Source organism: Chiloscyllium plagiosum, unplaced genomic scaffold (assembly GCF_037043375.1).
Source record: "Chiloscyllium plagiosum isolate Xiang-an unplaced genomic scaffold, Cpla_swu_hap1 HiC_scaffold_23, whole genome shotgun sequence".
NCBI lineage: Eukaryota > Metazoa > Chordata > Chondrichthyes > Orectolobiformes > Hemiscylliidae > Chiloscyllium > Chiloscyllium plagiosum.
Window position 1 is genome coordinate 16903864 of NW_028270161.1, and position 17636 is coordinate 16921499.

At 40.6% G+C, this 17636-nt stretch overlaps 1 protein-coding gene across 4 annotated transcripts in view; it reads left to right on the forward strand.

The window, feature by feature from the left end:
* Positions 1 to 376: 376 nt before the first annotated feature.
* The window catches only part of lrguk (leucine-rich repeats and guanylate kinase domain containing), a 159666-nt gene continuing 142406 nt past the window's right edge, over positions 377 to 17636 (forward strand). For all 4 annotated transcript variants that reach the window (XM_087999385.1, XM_043713222.2, XM_087999384.1 and 1 more), the window contains exons 1-6: positions 377 to 769; positions 3438 to 3545; positions 6295 to 6376; positions 10683 to 10783; positions 12036 to 12117; positions 13017 to 13141. In XM_087999385.1, coding sequence (XP_087855511.1) covers positions 455 to 769; positions 3438 to 3545; positions 6295 to 6376; positions 10683 to 10783; positions 12036 to 12117; positions 13017 to 13141 — 813 coding nt within the window. In that variant the 5' untranslated portion in view covers positions 377 to 454. The remainder of the gene's footprint in view (positions 770 to 3437; positions 3546 to 6294; positions 6377 to 10682; positions 10784 to 12035; positions 12118 to 13016; positions 13142 to 17636) is intronic.

The window sequence follows — 17636 nt, forward strand, 5'->3', positions numbered from 1 at the left end:
GAATTAGAATTTATGCCAAAGGACATAGACATAGTTATCAGACACAACTAAGATATGGTTCCTTTTACACAGTTGTTTTGATCTGGAATAACTTCTTCAATGCCAAAAAGACAGCATTGTCTGTTTTCATCTGATTTCCAACGTCTGCAGTATTATACTTTTATTTTCGTAGTAAATGTTACGACTAGTTTCTTTTCCCGGATCGTTATTCACCTACCAAGATCTTTTGCCTCCCCTCAAGGATGCTACAAGTACGTGCGCATGTGCAGCGGCGGTGCTCTGTGGGAGTTGTAGTTCGCGACATGACCTCCGTGAGGCACTGTGGGTCCGGCCGTCTCCTAGCAACCGTCTTGACAACAAGATGGCGGCCGTCGAAGCGAGGGCTGAGAGTGGATAAACGCTGCTGTTTGCAAACCGGGAGAAGCGGGTTCACTCGCCCTTGTCGTTTGAGGTGATGGAGGTGGCGGCGACGATTAGCGAGGGCGATACGCTGCTCGAGGAGTCGGTGGTGGAGGAAGAAGAAGAGGACATGCAAGAACAGGAGGGCATGATGTGGCAGCTACTGGAGGAGATGGTGCAGGAGTGCGCTGGCGAGGCTCTGGAGGAAGGTGTACAGGAACTGGCCGGGGAGCTGCTGGACGAACTGCTGGACGAAGAGAGCGGGGAGGTGGTGGAAGAGTTCAACAAGGAGCTGCTGGACAGCGCCCTGAGCAGCAGCGAGAGCAGCGACTTGGAGGAATGCGAGAGCCCTGCGCAGGAGGTGGTGGAGGTTTGTAGCCAATATAAGTGGAATAAAGCCACCCTAAAAGGAATTTTAGTCAGTCCAACAAGAGTTGCAATCAGGCGAAAGTATGGACTGCAGATGCTGGAGATCAGAGTCAAGATTAGAGTGGTGCTGGAAAAGCACAGCAGGTCAGGCAGCATTGAGGAGCAGGAAAATCGACATTTCGAGTAAAAGCCCCAGAATGAGGAAGAGTTGGAATCAGGCCATTCTAACTGCATCTAGAATCTCCCTACAGAGAATCACCCCAGTAACCTCACTCCAAAGCTTGAATACAAGCATTTGGGCTGGACAGACCAGATGCAGGGTTTTCCTTGGTTGGTGAGTTAAGAACCGGGGGAGCATATTTGAGAATATGGGGTAGACCATTTAAAGCTGAGATAGCGAAAGATTTCCTCACTCAAATGATAGCAAACCTCTCAAATTCTCTCCCACGGAAGGTTGTGTAGGCCAACTTGCTGAATATATTAAAGAAAGCGGTACATTTTAAAGGTATCAAGGTGCATGGACCTGTTCAATGATTACCTTAGGATGTTCATATTGGAGGATTCAGTGATGGTTAGACTATCTCTTGTTGGAGATGGTAATTATCTGGCATTTGTGTGATACAAATGTTATTTGTCACTTATCGGCTCAAGTCTAGATGTTGTTCAGGTCTTGCCAGATGTGGACATTGGCTGCTTCAGTATCTGGACAGTTGCGGTTGACGCTGAATGTTGTGCAACTACCAACCAAATCTTCAGTTATGACCTTATGATGGAAAGATGATCATTGTTGAAGCAGCTAAAGACGATTCGGCCTAGGACACTATCCTGAAGAACTGGGCTTTTGTGCTGCAGTAGTAGCATCCTTGCCTCTGAGCCAGGAGACGCAGGTTTAAGTCCTCCCTGCTTCAGAAATGTGTAATAATATCTCTGAACATGATTTAGAGATGCCGGTGTTGGACTGAGGTGTACAAAGTTAAAAATTACACAGCACTAGGTTACAGTCCAACTGGTTTATTTGGAAGCACGAGCTTACAGAGTGCTGCTCCTTCATCAGGCGTCCACAGAACTGTCAGCAAGTTATTCCTTTGCAAGTACTGCTTGATAGTACTGTTGATGACTTCTTCCATCACTTTAATGATGATTGAGGGTAGACTGTTAGGGCATTAATTGGCCAGGTTGGATTTTTCATGCTTTGTCTGCATAGGACATAGGAAACTTTTCACATTTACCAGTCAATGTTATAGTTGTATTGAAACAGCTTATCTGGGGTGTGGCTACTTTTGGAGCAATTGTTTTCAGTATAGTTACTGGAATGTTCTCACGATCCATAGCCTTTGCAGTATCAGGTGTCTTCAGCCTTTTTTTGGTATCAAGTAAAGTGAATCAAATGGATTGAAGATTGGCACCAGCTATGCCAGAGACCTCAGGAGGAGGTTGAGTTGACTCATCTACTCGCACTTCCAACTTAAGTTTGTTGCAAATACTTCAATTTTGTCTACTTTTATCAGAACCAAGCCCACTTCATTGCAGTGTCATTCCAGTGGAAATTCTATCATGTCATTAGAATTGGGAACCAACAGTATATTAATGAAAATCAAATCACAGGAAATGAAATAAGCACAGTGGCTCAGTGGTTAGCACTGCTGCCTTGCAGGGACCTGGGTTCGATTCCACCCTCGGGCATCTGTGTGGAGTCTGCAAATTTTCCCCATGTCTGTATGGGTTTCCTCTGAGTGCATCAGTTTCCTCCAACAGTCCAAGGATGTACATGTCAGGTGGATTGGCCAAACTAAATTGCCCATAGTATCCAAGGATGTGTAGGTTAGGCAGATTAGCCATGTAAAATGAGGGGTACAGGGGTGGGTGTGGGTGGGATACTCTTCGGAAGGTAGATGTAGACTCAATGAGCCAAGTGGCCTTCTTCCACGTTGAAGGGATTCTGTATTATGTTCGAATTGAACTATGGATTTGAGCTATGTTATGGCTTGGTGATAGTAATTCAAACTCTGAGCTGAGCAAGTCTGCTATATTCCAAGGTACCTTAAAATAACTAAGCAACTGATTTTGTAAATTAATAGATCTTAGAGGGATAGACCTGCCCCTCAGGCTGCCGATAAGTCAGTTTCCCAGCATGTTGTATAAGCTGAACATGCACCTGAGGTTAAAAGTAAAACTTAATAAGCCATTTCCACTGAACTAACAAGATCAGGAGAATAATAGAAGTGAAATTTTTGACTACAAAGTGTAAGGTTTATTACAAGCTTAGTTAGCAATGGGCTCAGTTCCTCTATGCTGGTAAGATAGTTCATACACACTTGTCATTTCCTAATTCTCATGTCTTGCTGATCAATGCTAAATACTTTGGGCTGTGGGAAGTATGTCGTCTGCCCCAGATGACCTGAAACTACTTTAGCAAATTTCACAATAGCTTATTATAAATGTGCTTATATGTTGAGATGGATTCCTGAATCTTTTGTTATGGTACTCTATGCCTGACACCTAGAATATTTTTCTCTTTACTGTCTTACATTTACCATATCACCATCACTGCACAGCTGAGATCACTGTACTGACTGGTGCATTTATTTATGAATTGCTACAATAAATGCCTTTATTTGGTGCACATCAAGGAAACATTTGAAATTTGCAAAAAGGGTCTTGTTTTGCAGGAAGAATTTGATGGTGTACTAACAGAAGATATACTAGCAAAAGGTCTATCAAACCTGAGACATTCAGCAACTGGATTAGAACAGACCTATGTCCATCTCTCCATTCCAGTAAGTCAGCACAAAATGTTACTGAAAATGCTATTGGCTGATGGTATCCAAATATAAATTTGAACTGTTGGTGAACTGAATATATATTAAGTTATAAGCTACCACTTCTCATGGGATTATGATACATGATATAATGCTTTGCATGCCTACATTGCAAATGTCTGGTTAGATTAATAACCACTTTTTAGGGCACATGGAATGTTTAGATCTGTTTTCATCAATTCATCTCAGCCATAGAACAGATCTGGAAATTTCTGGTATTGAATTCTCACATGAGCCATAAAAAAGTGAGTACATCCACTCACTCACTTCAAATCTCTACAAGGTTCCATCTGAAATCACTGCTGGCCATGCCCATTTGCATGCAGGATCCCTTCATCAGTAGTGTGAATCTTTTAATAAGTACTGCTTGATGGAAGAGCTTGCAATTTTCTTCATCATCATGCATTGCATTCACAGTATATTAACCTTGCATTAAAGGTCACCAAGACACTCACTTGTCAGGAATTGCATTCTTAATAGCAAAGTTATTCCATAATGATAGAGAAGATTTGCTCTTGCAGGCTCTGCAAACTCAGTTTCAAAGGAGACAGTCACAGAAGTGTCCCATCTGCTTTGAGCCAAGTCCAATCATAAAAATAGCATCCACCATCAAGATGAGCATGGCACTCAACCTTTATACATCTGACATCTTCCAACTCACAGATTTTATATATTTGTCAAGTTGCTGTGCATAGATTTCTTAAATAGGAAACTACAGCATTGTCCAGAGGTGAAAACACTTAATTTCTTTCCCACAGAACTATGAGTGTAATTATGACACAGTTTCCTAATTCGTTGCTTTGTGAGATTTTATCAGAAGCTCCTTCCAACTGGGATAATGATAGATTGTGAGATCAGTCATGCAGTGCTAATCTGTAATGGTACTCCTCCGAATATATAAACAGAACAAAACAGCAAGCAGATAGTTTTGACCTTCTATTTTTGAAGAGTGGGAGATTTAAATGCTTCAACTATTCCAATTGGTTTTACAGTTTCATTGAGTGTATTCACATTTGATGCACATTCATGTCAATGTTTAACAATCCTAAAGGACATTTGATATTGCCCAAAGTTGTCTTGGGCTATAACTAGAAAGGGTATCTTACGTTTTCAAAAGGGTAACCTTCCTCTCCAAAGAATTCGAGTAAGTTTATATACACTCCTATTGGGTCTAATATGTAAAGCATCTTGGAAGGAGGTAGTGATGTAGTAGTAATGTCACTAGCCTAGTAATTCAGAATCCTAGGCTAATGTTCATGGGTTCTTGGGACATGGAATTGAATCTCACCATAGCAGATCATGAAATTTGAATTCAATAAAAAATTTGGAGTTAGTAAACAACGAATGGTAATCATGTAACCACTGTCAAATGTTGTGAAAATCCGTTTGGTTCACTAATATCTTTTAGGGAAGTAAATCTATGATCCTTACTTGGCCTGGCCCACATGTGACATCCAACTTACAGCAATATGGTCAACTTTTAACTGCTGTCTGAGCAATAAATGCAGGTCTAGCTAGTGACACCCATGTCCCAACACATTAAAAAAAAAGGATATTCCCATACATCACATTAGTCTGAAATAAGCCGTGGTTTTGTATGTGGAGTTGTCACCATGAAACGTACATATCCAATGTGTGACCGACTGTGAAACCAGTTGGGAGCCACGTTCAGGAAGGGGCTTTTGAATTTGGCACAACAGTGCAATTTTGGCTAAGCCTCAGACCCTCTCCATGTGCATATAAAATCGGATCTAAGCATGTAATGGAGGCAGCTAAATTTGAAGAATTCAAGAAGTAATCAGAAAAGGAAGATCTGCAGCTCTGCAGGGAGAAGGTAGGGAAATGACTCTAGGTGAACTGTTTGTTTTAGATAGCCAGCACAAGACAAAACAGGACTAATAGCTTCCTTCTATGCTGTATTCATTCTGTGGTTCCAGTGTTAGTGTTCTCCTGCATTATTTTCCATAACCAGAAAAGCAATCCAAACAAATACCAAATAGGTTGAAAACACTTTGATCAAGCATGAGTAAAATTAGTGTATTTTCGCCCAATGTTTCCCATCTGTACTGGTCTATTCCATTTTCTGGAAAAGCAAAGCAGGTCAGGTAGCATCCAAGGAGCAGGATAATCAATGTTTCGGGCATAAGGCCTTCATCAGGGCTGATGAAGGGCTTATGCCTGAAACGTTAATTCGCCCGCTCCTCGGATGCTGCCTGACTTGCTGCCTGACCAGCACCACACTCTCGACTGCAGATGCTAAAGATCAGCGTCCTCACTTTCTCTATTCCACTTTCTAACTATTCACATCCTTGGCCATTGACCTTTTGAATACGATTCATTAACCGGAGAAGTAAATGTGCTGTTTGATGCCAGGTTTATAAAAACAGGAGTGGAACAAGTTAGATTCAGGTGATCCTGTACTCCTTTATCTTAGGTCCAAAGTATACCTGACAACTGATTTAATAACATCTGGCACTGTTGCAAATTTTGTGTTATGGTTTGACATAAACATGTGTGTGACTGATCTCATAATCTGAGTGATGGAGGTATGCCAAGCCAAAACTAAAAACCTGGGGTAAATGTTAGAATTACCCTGATAAAGCTTATGAGGGTTAGGTTTCAAATAAAATTTCTCTATAAGATATGAATGTATTATTATTTCACTTTATCCAGTGTTTGTGCAATTAAATCCTTTTTTGTTTTTCAGAATTGCAAACTATGTGACATCTCTATTCTTTACAATTACATGCATCTCCAGAAGTTGGAACTCCCCTACAATAAAATAACAGGTATAAATATTTGGATCATTTCACTGGAAGGTTTTTACAATGGATTTAAAGAACTTTGCAGGAATACAGTAAAGTTATTAATCCTCACTAACCTAACACTGTAGCCTAGATTTACTTTGAACCTAAGTGGTCAGTTGGCCTCCAACAATAAAGCAGTATCAATTCCAATAATATTCTAGGAGGGCTTCTGACATGTGGTTATGACTCAATATTATCAGGGCTGGAATATCTGACCATGATAAGCTGCCACTGCGCATTGAGAGCTGGGTATTGTTTATCAGTGGATCACAGAGTAGCCATTGAAGAATAGGTAGTGAAGTGGTGGAAACAAGGCATAATTTGTTCAACACTAGAGGCTAAAATGTTGGTTAGATAGAATCCTAGCATATGCTTGTTCCTGTCAGTGTTGTATTCCAACTCTTATCACAGAACTCCCACCCAACTGATTACTTGATCCTAATATACACATCCAGTACTCGCCCAATTATCCCTTAATTTTAAACATATAACCATCACCTTTTCCCTAGTTCCATTTGGTCTCAGGCAACCATGCAAGACCCTGTTATACTGTAACAAAGATGGTCTTGGAGAAAAGAGGGGTCACTAGGATGAATGTCCTCATACGTCTCCATGGACACCCACTGAAGTGCCCAATTCAGCAAGTAGAAAATAGGCTTGTCATTCATGACTTTGAATGATGCAAAACACTTTGCTGCTAATGAAATATTTTTGAAACGTAGTCACTGATGTAATATCAGAAATCCAGCAGTCAATTTGTTCATAACAAGTTCCCATGAATAGTAATGTGACAATGACTTTTTAAAAAAATTATGTTGATTGAGCAACAAATATTGACAGGAGTCTCTCTAAACACTACATTCTATAGATTGTCCTTGGTGTAACTGGCTTGTTTATGCTACTTTGGAGGGCAAAGATTCAAGCATGTTAGTGTGGAACTGGAGTCATGAATAGGCTAGACTGCTAAGAATGACAAGTTTTGATTCAATTAATTAGATCATAAGATCATACATAACAGGAACAGGAGTAAGCTGTCAGGCCCCTCGAACCTTATCTGCTATTCAGTAGGATCATAGCTGAACCAACACTCATCATCTCCACTTTCCCATAACTCTTGACTCCCTGGCTAATCAAGATTCTATTGATTTCAGCATTAAATACACCCAAAGATTCTGCCCCCACAGCTGTCTGTGGTAAGGAGTTCCAAAGACTCTCAATGTTCTGAGAGAAGAAATTCCTCATCTCAGTCTTAAATTGGAGCCCCTTAATTCTGAGACTGTGCTCTCTGGTCTTGGACTGTCCCATGAGAAGAAACACCCTCTCAGCATTTACCCTGTCAAGCCCCTTAAGAATCCTATGTTTCAAAGAGATCACCTCTCATTCTCAAGTGATTAGAGTCCTAACCTGTTTAATCTTTACTCATAAGACAATCTTTCCATAATAAGAATCATCCAAGTGAACCTTCAAATTTCCTCCAATGAAATAAAATCTTTTCTTAAAATAAAGGGACCAAAACTGTTCGCAGTACTGCAGATGTGGTCTTACCAGCACCTTGTACAGCTATAGTAAAATTTCCCTGCTCTTATGCTCCAAATGCTTTGAAATAAGGGCCAACAGATGCCCATATAATAATTTTATGGTCACTTTGACCATTATTACCTCTGAAAAATCTGAATTCATGTTACTAACCAATCACAGTGGGATTTTAAAAGTGGAGGAATGGGATTGTGGGAGATACAGCAGTTTGGATCAGTAATTGGCTTGCTGAAAGAAGACAGAGGGTGGTGGTTGATGGGAAATGTTCATCCTGGAGTCCAGTTACCAGTGGTGTACCGCAAGGGTCAATGTTGGGTCCACTGCTGTTCGTCATTTTTATAAATGACCTGGATGAGGGAGTAGAAGGGTGGGTTAGTAAATTTGCAGATGACACTAAGGTCGGTGGAGTTGTGGATAGTGATGAAGGATGTTGTAGGTTACAAAGAGACATAGATAAGCTGCAGAGCTGGGCTGAGAGGTGGCAAATGGAGTTTAATGCTGACAAGTGTGAGGTGATTCACTTTGGTCGGAGTAACCAGAATGCAAAGTACTGGGCTAATGGTAAGATTCTTGGTAGTGTAGATGAGCAGAGAGGTCTCGGTGTCCAGGTGCACAGATCCTTGAAAGCTGCCACCCAGGTTGACAGAGTTGTTAAGAAGGCATACAGTGTTTTAGCTTTTATTAATAGAGGAATCGAATTCCGGAACCATGAGGTTATGCTACAGCTGCACAAAACTCTGGTGCGGCCGCACTTGGAGTATTGTGTACAGTTCTGGTCACCGTATTATAAGAAAGATGTGGAAGCTTTGGAAAGGGTGCAGAGGAGATTTACTAGAATGTTGCCTGGTATGGAGGGAAGGTTTTATGAGGAAAGGCTGAGGGACTTGGGGCTATTTTCATCAGAGAGAAGAAGGTTGAGAGGTGACTTAATAGAGACATATAAGATAATCAGAGGGTTAGATAGAGTGGACAGGGAGAGCCTTTTTCCAAGAATGGTGACAGCGAGCACGAGGGGGCATAGCTTTAAATTGAGGGGTGATAGATATAGGACAGATGTCAGAGGTAGTTTCTTTACTCAGAGAGTAGTAGGCGTATGGAATGCTTTGCCTGCAATGGTAGTAGATTCGCCAACTTTAAGTACATTTAAGTCGTCATTGGACAAGCATATGGATGTACATGGAATAGTGTAGGTTGGCACAACATCGATGGGCTTCAGGTTGGTATGACAGGTTGGCGCAACATCGAAGGCTGAAGGGCCTGTACTGCGCTGTAATGTTCTAATTGTACATTAAATTGCCTTTTCATGAAATTAGTAAAGCATTTAAAATAAGTAAAGAATAGTGTTATGACACGGGTGGTGAACCCTACTGTAATTAAACCAAACACCTAGAAAAGCTCACCTCACCTCGTAACCTGTTAAAATATGAGTGACAGAGAACTCCCAGATTCCACTATTTAAAGAAAATAGTATCAATTTAATTTTTAACTCCAGAAGTGAACATTAAACAACAACTATGCACAATTCTAAACCCTCCTTTCGCTGAACTGTATATTATCTGCCTCCAACTCTAAAACAATATGCTGTTCCAATAAGACTCTGATTAAAGTTCCATTAACTTAATTTCAAAACCACACAGCGGCTGTCGTCTTCTGTGTCTTTCTTCTTCCGGCTGAAGATCTCCCAGGGTCGTTGTCTTTCTTTTTACTGCAAATATGTTCCATGTGCAAAGGTACCTTTGCTGGAGAGTGTTTCCTACTCTTGGTGGCAGTTGCTCTCTGCAATTTTCAAAATGCCTGCATTTTTATACTCCCAACATCAGATCATCTCATTGGCAAAACAATAAATTCAAACTCAATTGGGTTTTAGTATCATGGGGCATAATCTAAACTGATTGGTTAAATTTGAATTGTTGTCAAAACAGCAACCAAAACTCAGGTATCCATTTCACAGCTAAATGTTATATATTTTCAAATTTCCAGTACACTGTGGGATTGCCATCTAGTCATATACTCAGCTGCTGGTAATCTCTCAGTTCAAAACAGCATTCACTCTCTCTTAAAGGTACAGCATATGCCTTCAACTCTATAACAATAGTGAGGGAGAAAGGCATGTTTCTCTAATGAGCGCTAATAAATAATTAAACTTTTGTAATAGTCAGATTGATATATGACTTGGCTTATCATCTACTAATTGAAATAGTATAGGTTAAAAAATGTGAAATGCAGAGAATATATGGAAGCATCAACTCTAATATCATAGAAATGGACTTCTTGGCTTAGGTTCACAAACATTTCTGCAGTTACAAACATGATTTCAAAACATCCCAGGTACAGACAAACAAGTAGAAACTGCTTTTTTCTGCTCCTTCCCATTCACTTTCACATTTTATCTTTGTTCCATTAGTCGTTGAAAGGAGTTTATATTGCATAGAAAAAAAATTAAAATAGGATTTGATAAAATGATTTTTTTCCATGACCTGTTTAATACATGAAACTGAAAACAAAGTGTCAAGAGTGCTACTTAATGTTTACTGTTCATTGTTATCATAAAACTTACAGTATAATGTGGCTTAGATGCACTTTGACAAGATCTGCTTTCAATTTGAAGACACCTGGAAATAAATCACAATGAAACAAAATAAGTCTTAGTGAAATATATTTTAAGAGATTGCATTTCAGTTAATTGTAAACTTTATTTTTCAAGCTGCTTGTCTTCTGAGTTGGAGCTGAGCATTATTTTTATGTTTTCTAGATTTGCGTTGTGTTAATTGTATGCCCTACCTGCTACAACTGGATGCCTCCTACAATGCATTGAGCTCACTGGCTGATCTAAAACTACCCCAAAATATAAAGGTAATTCATTGAGTGGCTCTTAAACAAACTAAGGTCTTGCTTACTGAATGTTCAGTTTAGACAGGATTCTATGCAAGAATTGAGGCAGGATAAATAATATAAGGTAAAGAAGATATGAATGAATTAGATAAGTAAAGTATTGATTATGTTTTTTCCATTTATTAGAATACTGCTTTTATTTAAGTTTGGAAAGAAATCTCAAGATACATTTATATATTTGTTTGGCAAAGTTTATCTCACCCTCAAAGAGCTTCACGAGTCATATGTACATATTCAGAAGTAGTGGACAGAACATCTGATTTCCTGAATATGTATATTTGGATTGGTGGCAATCTCTGAGTAACAAGCTCTGATTATTTTGTACTTTAGAGTATTCAGCATTAAAGAATGCTGTTGAAGACCAGTGACACCAGAAGAGAGTTTGAAAAGATACAGCTTTGATCCAACTCCCATCCTTCAATCCAACATAACTGCAGCAATAACAAAGTTTCAAACCAAGAATAGTATAATTTTGCAATTTCATTATTATGGGCTGGGAATTTGATAACCATGCTCATATAATAATGGAAAAAATAATGATGAAGGTATGGGCACAGAGTAGAATAGAACTGAGAACAGTCACCTTTTTCACAGGACAAGACTTCTTTATCAAGTAGTATTTCATTCTATATTGCTGTGCAGCCACAATGACTGTTTTCAATTATTTTTTCATTCAAAAAGCTTACCGTTGTGTTCTCTGATCTGGAGGTACAATATCTTATTGTTCAAGAAATATTTCTTAACTGTTTAAAAGCAAAATACTATGGATGCTGAAAATCTTAAATAGAAACAGAAACTGCTGGAGAAACTCAGCCGGTCTGACAGCATCTGTGGAGAATGAAATTGTGTTAATGTTTTGAGTTTAGTATGTTTTGTTTTGGAATAAGAGTCATACTGGCCTTGAATGTTAACTCAACTTGATGCTGCCGGACCCAATGAGCTTTTCCAACACTTTTTGTTTTTTTATTTCTTAACTCTTGTTCATTTTTTTTAATTAAAAGTTTTTTTATTCTCGTTTCATTAGAATTTGGCATTGGATAAAAGTGTAACTGTGCAATTATTTATACCCCTCATTGATTAAATATGTTTTTACCATTTCAAGCCATGGTTAAGCTTTGGCGTCCTGTAATTGTTTGAACTAATGTTGTCTCAGTAAGTAGACAATACTAAGTTATATTCAAGACATAGTCACTCTTTTTATTTTATATTACAGGAAGTGGATTTTTCCCACAACCAGATATCTGACATGAGTCATTTATCAGACTATCGGTTCCTCTTTAAATTGAATTTGGACAGTATCCTTTACATGTTTACACATTTTGCAGAAATAATGAGAACAGTTCTTTTCTTGAAATATTTAATGATTTCTTTCAATTATTATTAGGTTGTCTCATCGTTCCAGTTATAAATCTGAATGACAGGGAATTGAAGAAAACTCCATGGTATGAGGGTGGAATTGATAAGTAGGGTGAGGCTGAATGAGTACTGGAGACTATAAATATCAGGGAAGAAGGTAGGAACAATTATGGCATAGGTTTAAGACACTAGAATTGAAGAGTGTTCAATTCAGAGGCTAAGGAAAGTAAAGAAGGCACGTTAAGGTTGTTGGCTTAGATACCATTTAGAGAATGGTAACTTCCAGAGAAAAGCAGGAATATGGATAGAAAATAATATACTTGAATACGCAGGTGCAGGAGGAAAAAGACAATTGGCCAATGTAATTGTAGAAGAAAATGAAATCAGCAAATGCTAGGCAACTCTAAGCAAGTGTCAGTATCTTTGGACAGTGAAACAGTTACCATTTCAGCTTGATGACTTTTCAACAAAATATTTCTGTGTTGGGATGGTTGGTTTGGAGCAAAGAGAAATGTTGCAAAATCACTAAAACATGTGACTATATACTAAAACATGATATCCACAGCATCCATAAAGCGATTAGTCCAGTACATTCAGTGGATTGTAATGAAGGCATAGATGAGGGAAATTCTCTCTTTTCTCTGTGGATAGATATCCTAATTACAATAGCTGAATATCATAGTTCCAAAGCCTGCAGTTCCCCTGATCTGCACTGTAAGTTTAAAACAAAAGAAAATTAATTGGACTGGCAAGATTTACTTAGTTGCAAACTTTGTTTGGGATTTAAATTGTTCATTATTTTTGGTGTATTTTTCTTTGAGTAATCGCTGGTTCACAGACAATGAAATCCAGACAATTGAAGGCTTGAGGAACTGTAAAAGTCTCAGCTACCTCAGTCTAGCAGAAAATAAACTTTCAAAAGTTTGTGGCTTGGACAACTTGCCAATTAAGTTCCTTTGCCTTGTAAGTCATGAATTTATTTCATGAATTTGTCATGGAGCTTTGTTTTTTATTTCTTCCACTTTGTCTCATGTCTAGAGGAATAATGAGTAAGCTTTAAAGCACTGCCCATTGTTCCTGACATTTCTGATGTTCCAAAGATTGGCTGGGAGACGTCACAGAGTATGCTATGAATCCATAAGTATTTTTAATAAAACCAGAAATTTGAGAAAATAGAAAGGGAATATAACAAACCATTGATCTCGAAAAATCAGTATTCTTTCCAAGGATCATCCTCACCATATCCTTCAATTCCTTTGATTTCCAGGTTATCATCTAACTCTTGAACCAAGGTGTTTGCTTTATTGTCCATTATTTTTATTGTGCACAGCCATCCATTCCTTTTCTTTTCATCAATGCGAAATGTGCCTTGTCTAAAGAAATGGGGTGCAAACCTTATATCTACTAATAGTAATTGATCGGGAAGATGATGACCTAGTGGTACCATCGCAAGATTATTAAGCCAGAGACCCTGATAATGTTCTGAGGAACCAGGGTTGAATCCCGCCATGGCAGATGGTGGAATTTGAATTCAATAATAAAAAAAATCTGGAATTAAGAATCTACTGATGACCACGAAACCATTGTCTATTGTTGGAAAAACCCACCTGGTTCACTAATGACCTTCAGGAAGGAAATGTGCCGTCCTCACATTGGTTGGCCTACATGTGACTCCACAGCAATGTGATTGACTCTCAGTTATAGAGTCATAGAGACGTAAAGCATGGAACCAGACCCTTCGGTTCAACTCGTCTGTGCCGACCAGATATCCTAACCTAATCTAGTCCCATTTGCTGGCACTTGGCTCATATCCTTCTAACCCTTCCTATTCATATACTTATCCAGATGCCTTCTAAATGCTGCAATTGTTCCAGCCTCAACCACTTCCTCTGGCAACTAATTCCATATACGCACCATCCTCTGCGTGAAAATGTTGCTCTTTAGGTCCCTTTTATATCTTTCCCCTCTCAACCTAAACCTATGCCTTCTAGTTTGGGACTCCCCCAGCCTCAGAATAGACTTTGTCTATTTATCCTATCCATGCCCCTCATGATTTTATAAATCTTCAAAAGGTCACCCCTCAGCCTCCGACGTTCCAGGGAAAACAGCCCCAGCCTATTCTGCTCCTCCCTATAGCTCAAATCCTCCAACCCTGGCAACATCCTTGTAAATCTTTTTTAAACCCTTTCAAGTTTCACAACATCCTTCCAATAGGAAGGACACCAGAATTACACGCAATATTCCAACAGTGGCCTAACCAATGTCCTGTACAGCCATAACATGACCTCCCAACTCCTATACTCAGTGCTCTGGCCAATAAAGGAAAGCATACCAAACGCCTTCTTCACTATCCTATCTACCTGTGACTCCACTTTCAAGGAATGATGAACCTGCACTCCAAGGTCTCTTTGTTCAGCAACACTTCTTAGGACCTTCCCATTAAGTGTATAAATAGTGCTCTGATTTGATTTTCCAAAATGCAGTGCCTCACATTAATCTAAATTAAATTCCATCTGTCACTTCTCAGCCCATTGGCCCATCTGACCAAGATCCCATTGTGATCTGAGGTAACCCTCTTTGCTGTCTACTCAACCACAATTTAGGTGTCATCTGCAAACTTATTAACTATACCTCTTATGCTCACATCCAAATCATTTATATAAATGATGAAAAGTCGTGGACCCAGCACTGATTCTTGTGGTATTCCACTGGTCACAGGCCTCCAGTCTGAAAAGCAACCCTCCACCACCACCCTCTGTCTTCTACCTTTGAGCTAATTCTGTATCCAAATGGCTAGTTCTCCTTTTATTCCATGAAATCTAACCTTGCTAACCAGTCTCCCATGGGGAATCTTGTCGATTGCCTTACTGAAGTCCATACAGATCACGTCAACCGCTCTGCCCTCATCAATCCTCTTTGTTACTTCTTCAAAAAACTCAATCAAGTTCATGAGACATTTTGACATAGCAGACCACTCAGTTGCATCAATTGCTACAAAATCTCAAAGAAATTATCTGAACGGATCACCTGGCATCAACCTAACCACCGGAAAACACAATGGCAGAAACAGCCCTGACGACCCTGCAAGGTCCTCCTCACTATCGTTGGGGGGCCAACATTGGGAGTCTCACAGACTAGTCAAGCAACTGCCTGACATTGTCCTCCTCACAAAATCGTACCTTACATTCAATGTTCCAGATCGCAGCATCACCATCCCTGGATATGTCCTGTCTTACTGGCAGGACAAACCCAGCAGAGATGGTGGCACAACAATATACAGTCAGGAGGGAGCTGCTCTGGGAGTCCTCAACATTGACTCTGGACCTCATGAAGTCTTTATGTCTTCAGGTTAAACACGGGTAAGGAAACCTCCTGCTGATTACCACATACCGTCCTTCCTCAGCTGAACAAGGCTTAAAGGGAGTATTGAGTATGGCAAGGACACAAACTGTATTGTGGTTGGGGGATTTCAATGTCCGCTACCAAGAGTGGCTCAGCAGCAGTATTACTGGTCAAGCTGTTCAGGTCCTAAAAAACATAGCTGATAGACTGGATCTGCCGCAGGTGATGAGGGAACCTACAAAAGGGAAAAACATACCTGACCTCATCCTTACCAATCTGCCAACTGCAAATGCAACTGTCCATGAAAGTATCAGTAAGAGCAATCAACGCACAGTCTTTGTAAAGACTAAATCCCACCTATGCATTGAGAATAACCTCCATTGTGTTGTGTGGCACTATCATCAAACACTTTGACAGACTTCAAATAGATCCAGCAACTCAATCCATGAGGCACAGTGGGCCATCAACAGCAACAGTATTGTACTCCAGCACAACCAGTGACCTCATAGCCAGGCATATCGCCCACTTAACCATTACCATCAAGCCAGGGGATCAGCCTTGATTCAATGGAGTGTGCAGGAGGGTATGTCAGGAGCAGCACCAGGCATACCTGAAGATATGGTGTCAACCTGGTGAAGCCACAAGGGCTACTTGTGTGCCAAACAACATAAGCAGCAAGTATTAGACAAAACTAAGTGATCCCACAACCAATGGATCAGGTCTAAGCTCTGCAGTACTGTCTCATCCAGTCGTGAATGGTAGTGGACGATTAGACAACTCGCTGGAGGAGGAGGCTCCACAAATATTCCCATCCTCAATGACAGAAGAGCGCAGCCCATCACTACAAAAGATAAGGCTGAGACAAAGAAACTGAAGATGCTGGAATCCAACGTAGACAGGCAGGAAGCTGGAAGAACATAGCAAGCTAGGCAGCATCAAGAGGTGGACAAGATGTTTCAGGTGTACCCCTCTTCAGGACTGGGGTTGGGTGTAAAAGGGAGGGCAGGGTGGTGAAGTGGGGATAGGTGAAGACAGGCAGAGGGTACGACCTAGTTGGTCAATGGGAGGAATGAATCTGCTAGGTGGCTGGGAGGAGAGGAAGGGAGGAGGAGGGGCTGGGAAGGGAAGGATGGTCATGATGAAATTGAAGAATTCAATGTTGAGTCCTCCAGGCTGTAGGCTGCCCAGGAGGAAGATAAAGTGTTGTTCCTCCAATTTGCAGTTTGGTTCATTGTGGCAATGGAGGAGGCCAAGGGTGGTCATGTTGGAAAGGGAGTGGGAAGGGGAATTAAAATGGGTGGTGACTGGGACATCTGATCAGCTCCTGCGGGCCCAGCTGAGATGTTCGGCTAACCATTCCTAAGTTTACATTTGGTTTCCCCGATGTTGAGAAGACCACATCGGGAGCATTTAATGCTGTAAACTAGGTTGGAAGAGAGGCAGGTGAACCTAAGTCTCACCTGGAAGGACTGTTTGGGGCCCTGATTGGAGGTGAGGGGGTGATGAACCAGCAGATTTTGCATCTTTTCCAGTTGCAGCAGAATTTACCTGGGGGCTCAGGAGGGGTGGATGGGGAGAGTGGCGCAAACCAACGACTGTTGAAGGGAACAGTCCTCACGGAAGGCAGAGAGAGGTGGGGGGAGGGAAATGTTCTTGATGGTGGGGTCTAGTTGGAGTTGGTGGAAGTGTTAAGGATGATGCGTTGGTGGGGTGGTCGGTGAGAACAAGGGGGACTCTGTCTTTATTGCGTTTGGAGGAGGGTGGTCAAGAGCAGTAGAACGGGGAATGGAGGTGTGTGATGGAGGGCTGTCTGCATGACAGAGCTGGGTAAAGCACATTGTTCAAAATAGGTGGATATCTGGGATGCTTGGGAATGAAATGTCACCTCGCCTGAGCAGATGTAGCGGAGGCAGAGGAATTGGGAGAACGGGATAGAGTTCTTGCAGGATACTGCATGGGAAGAGGTGTAGTCCAGGTAGTTGTGAGAATCTGTGGATTTATATTAAACATCTATTTGGAGACTATCATCGGAGAAGGAAATGGAGAGGTCAAGAAAGGAGAGGGAGATGTCCGAGATGGACCAAGTGAATTTGAGTGCAGGATGGAATCTGTGGGT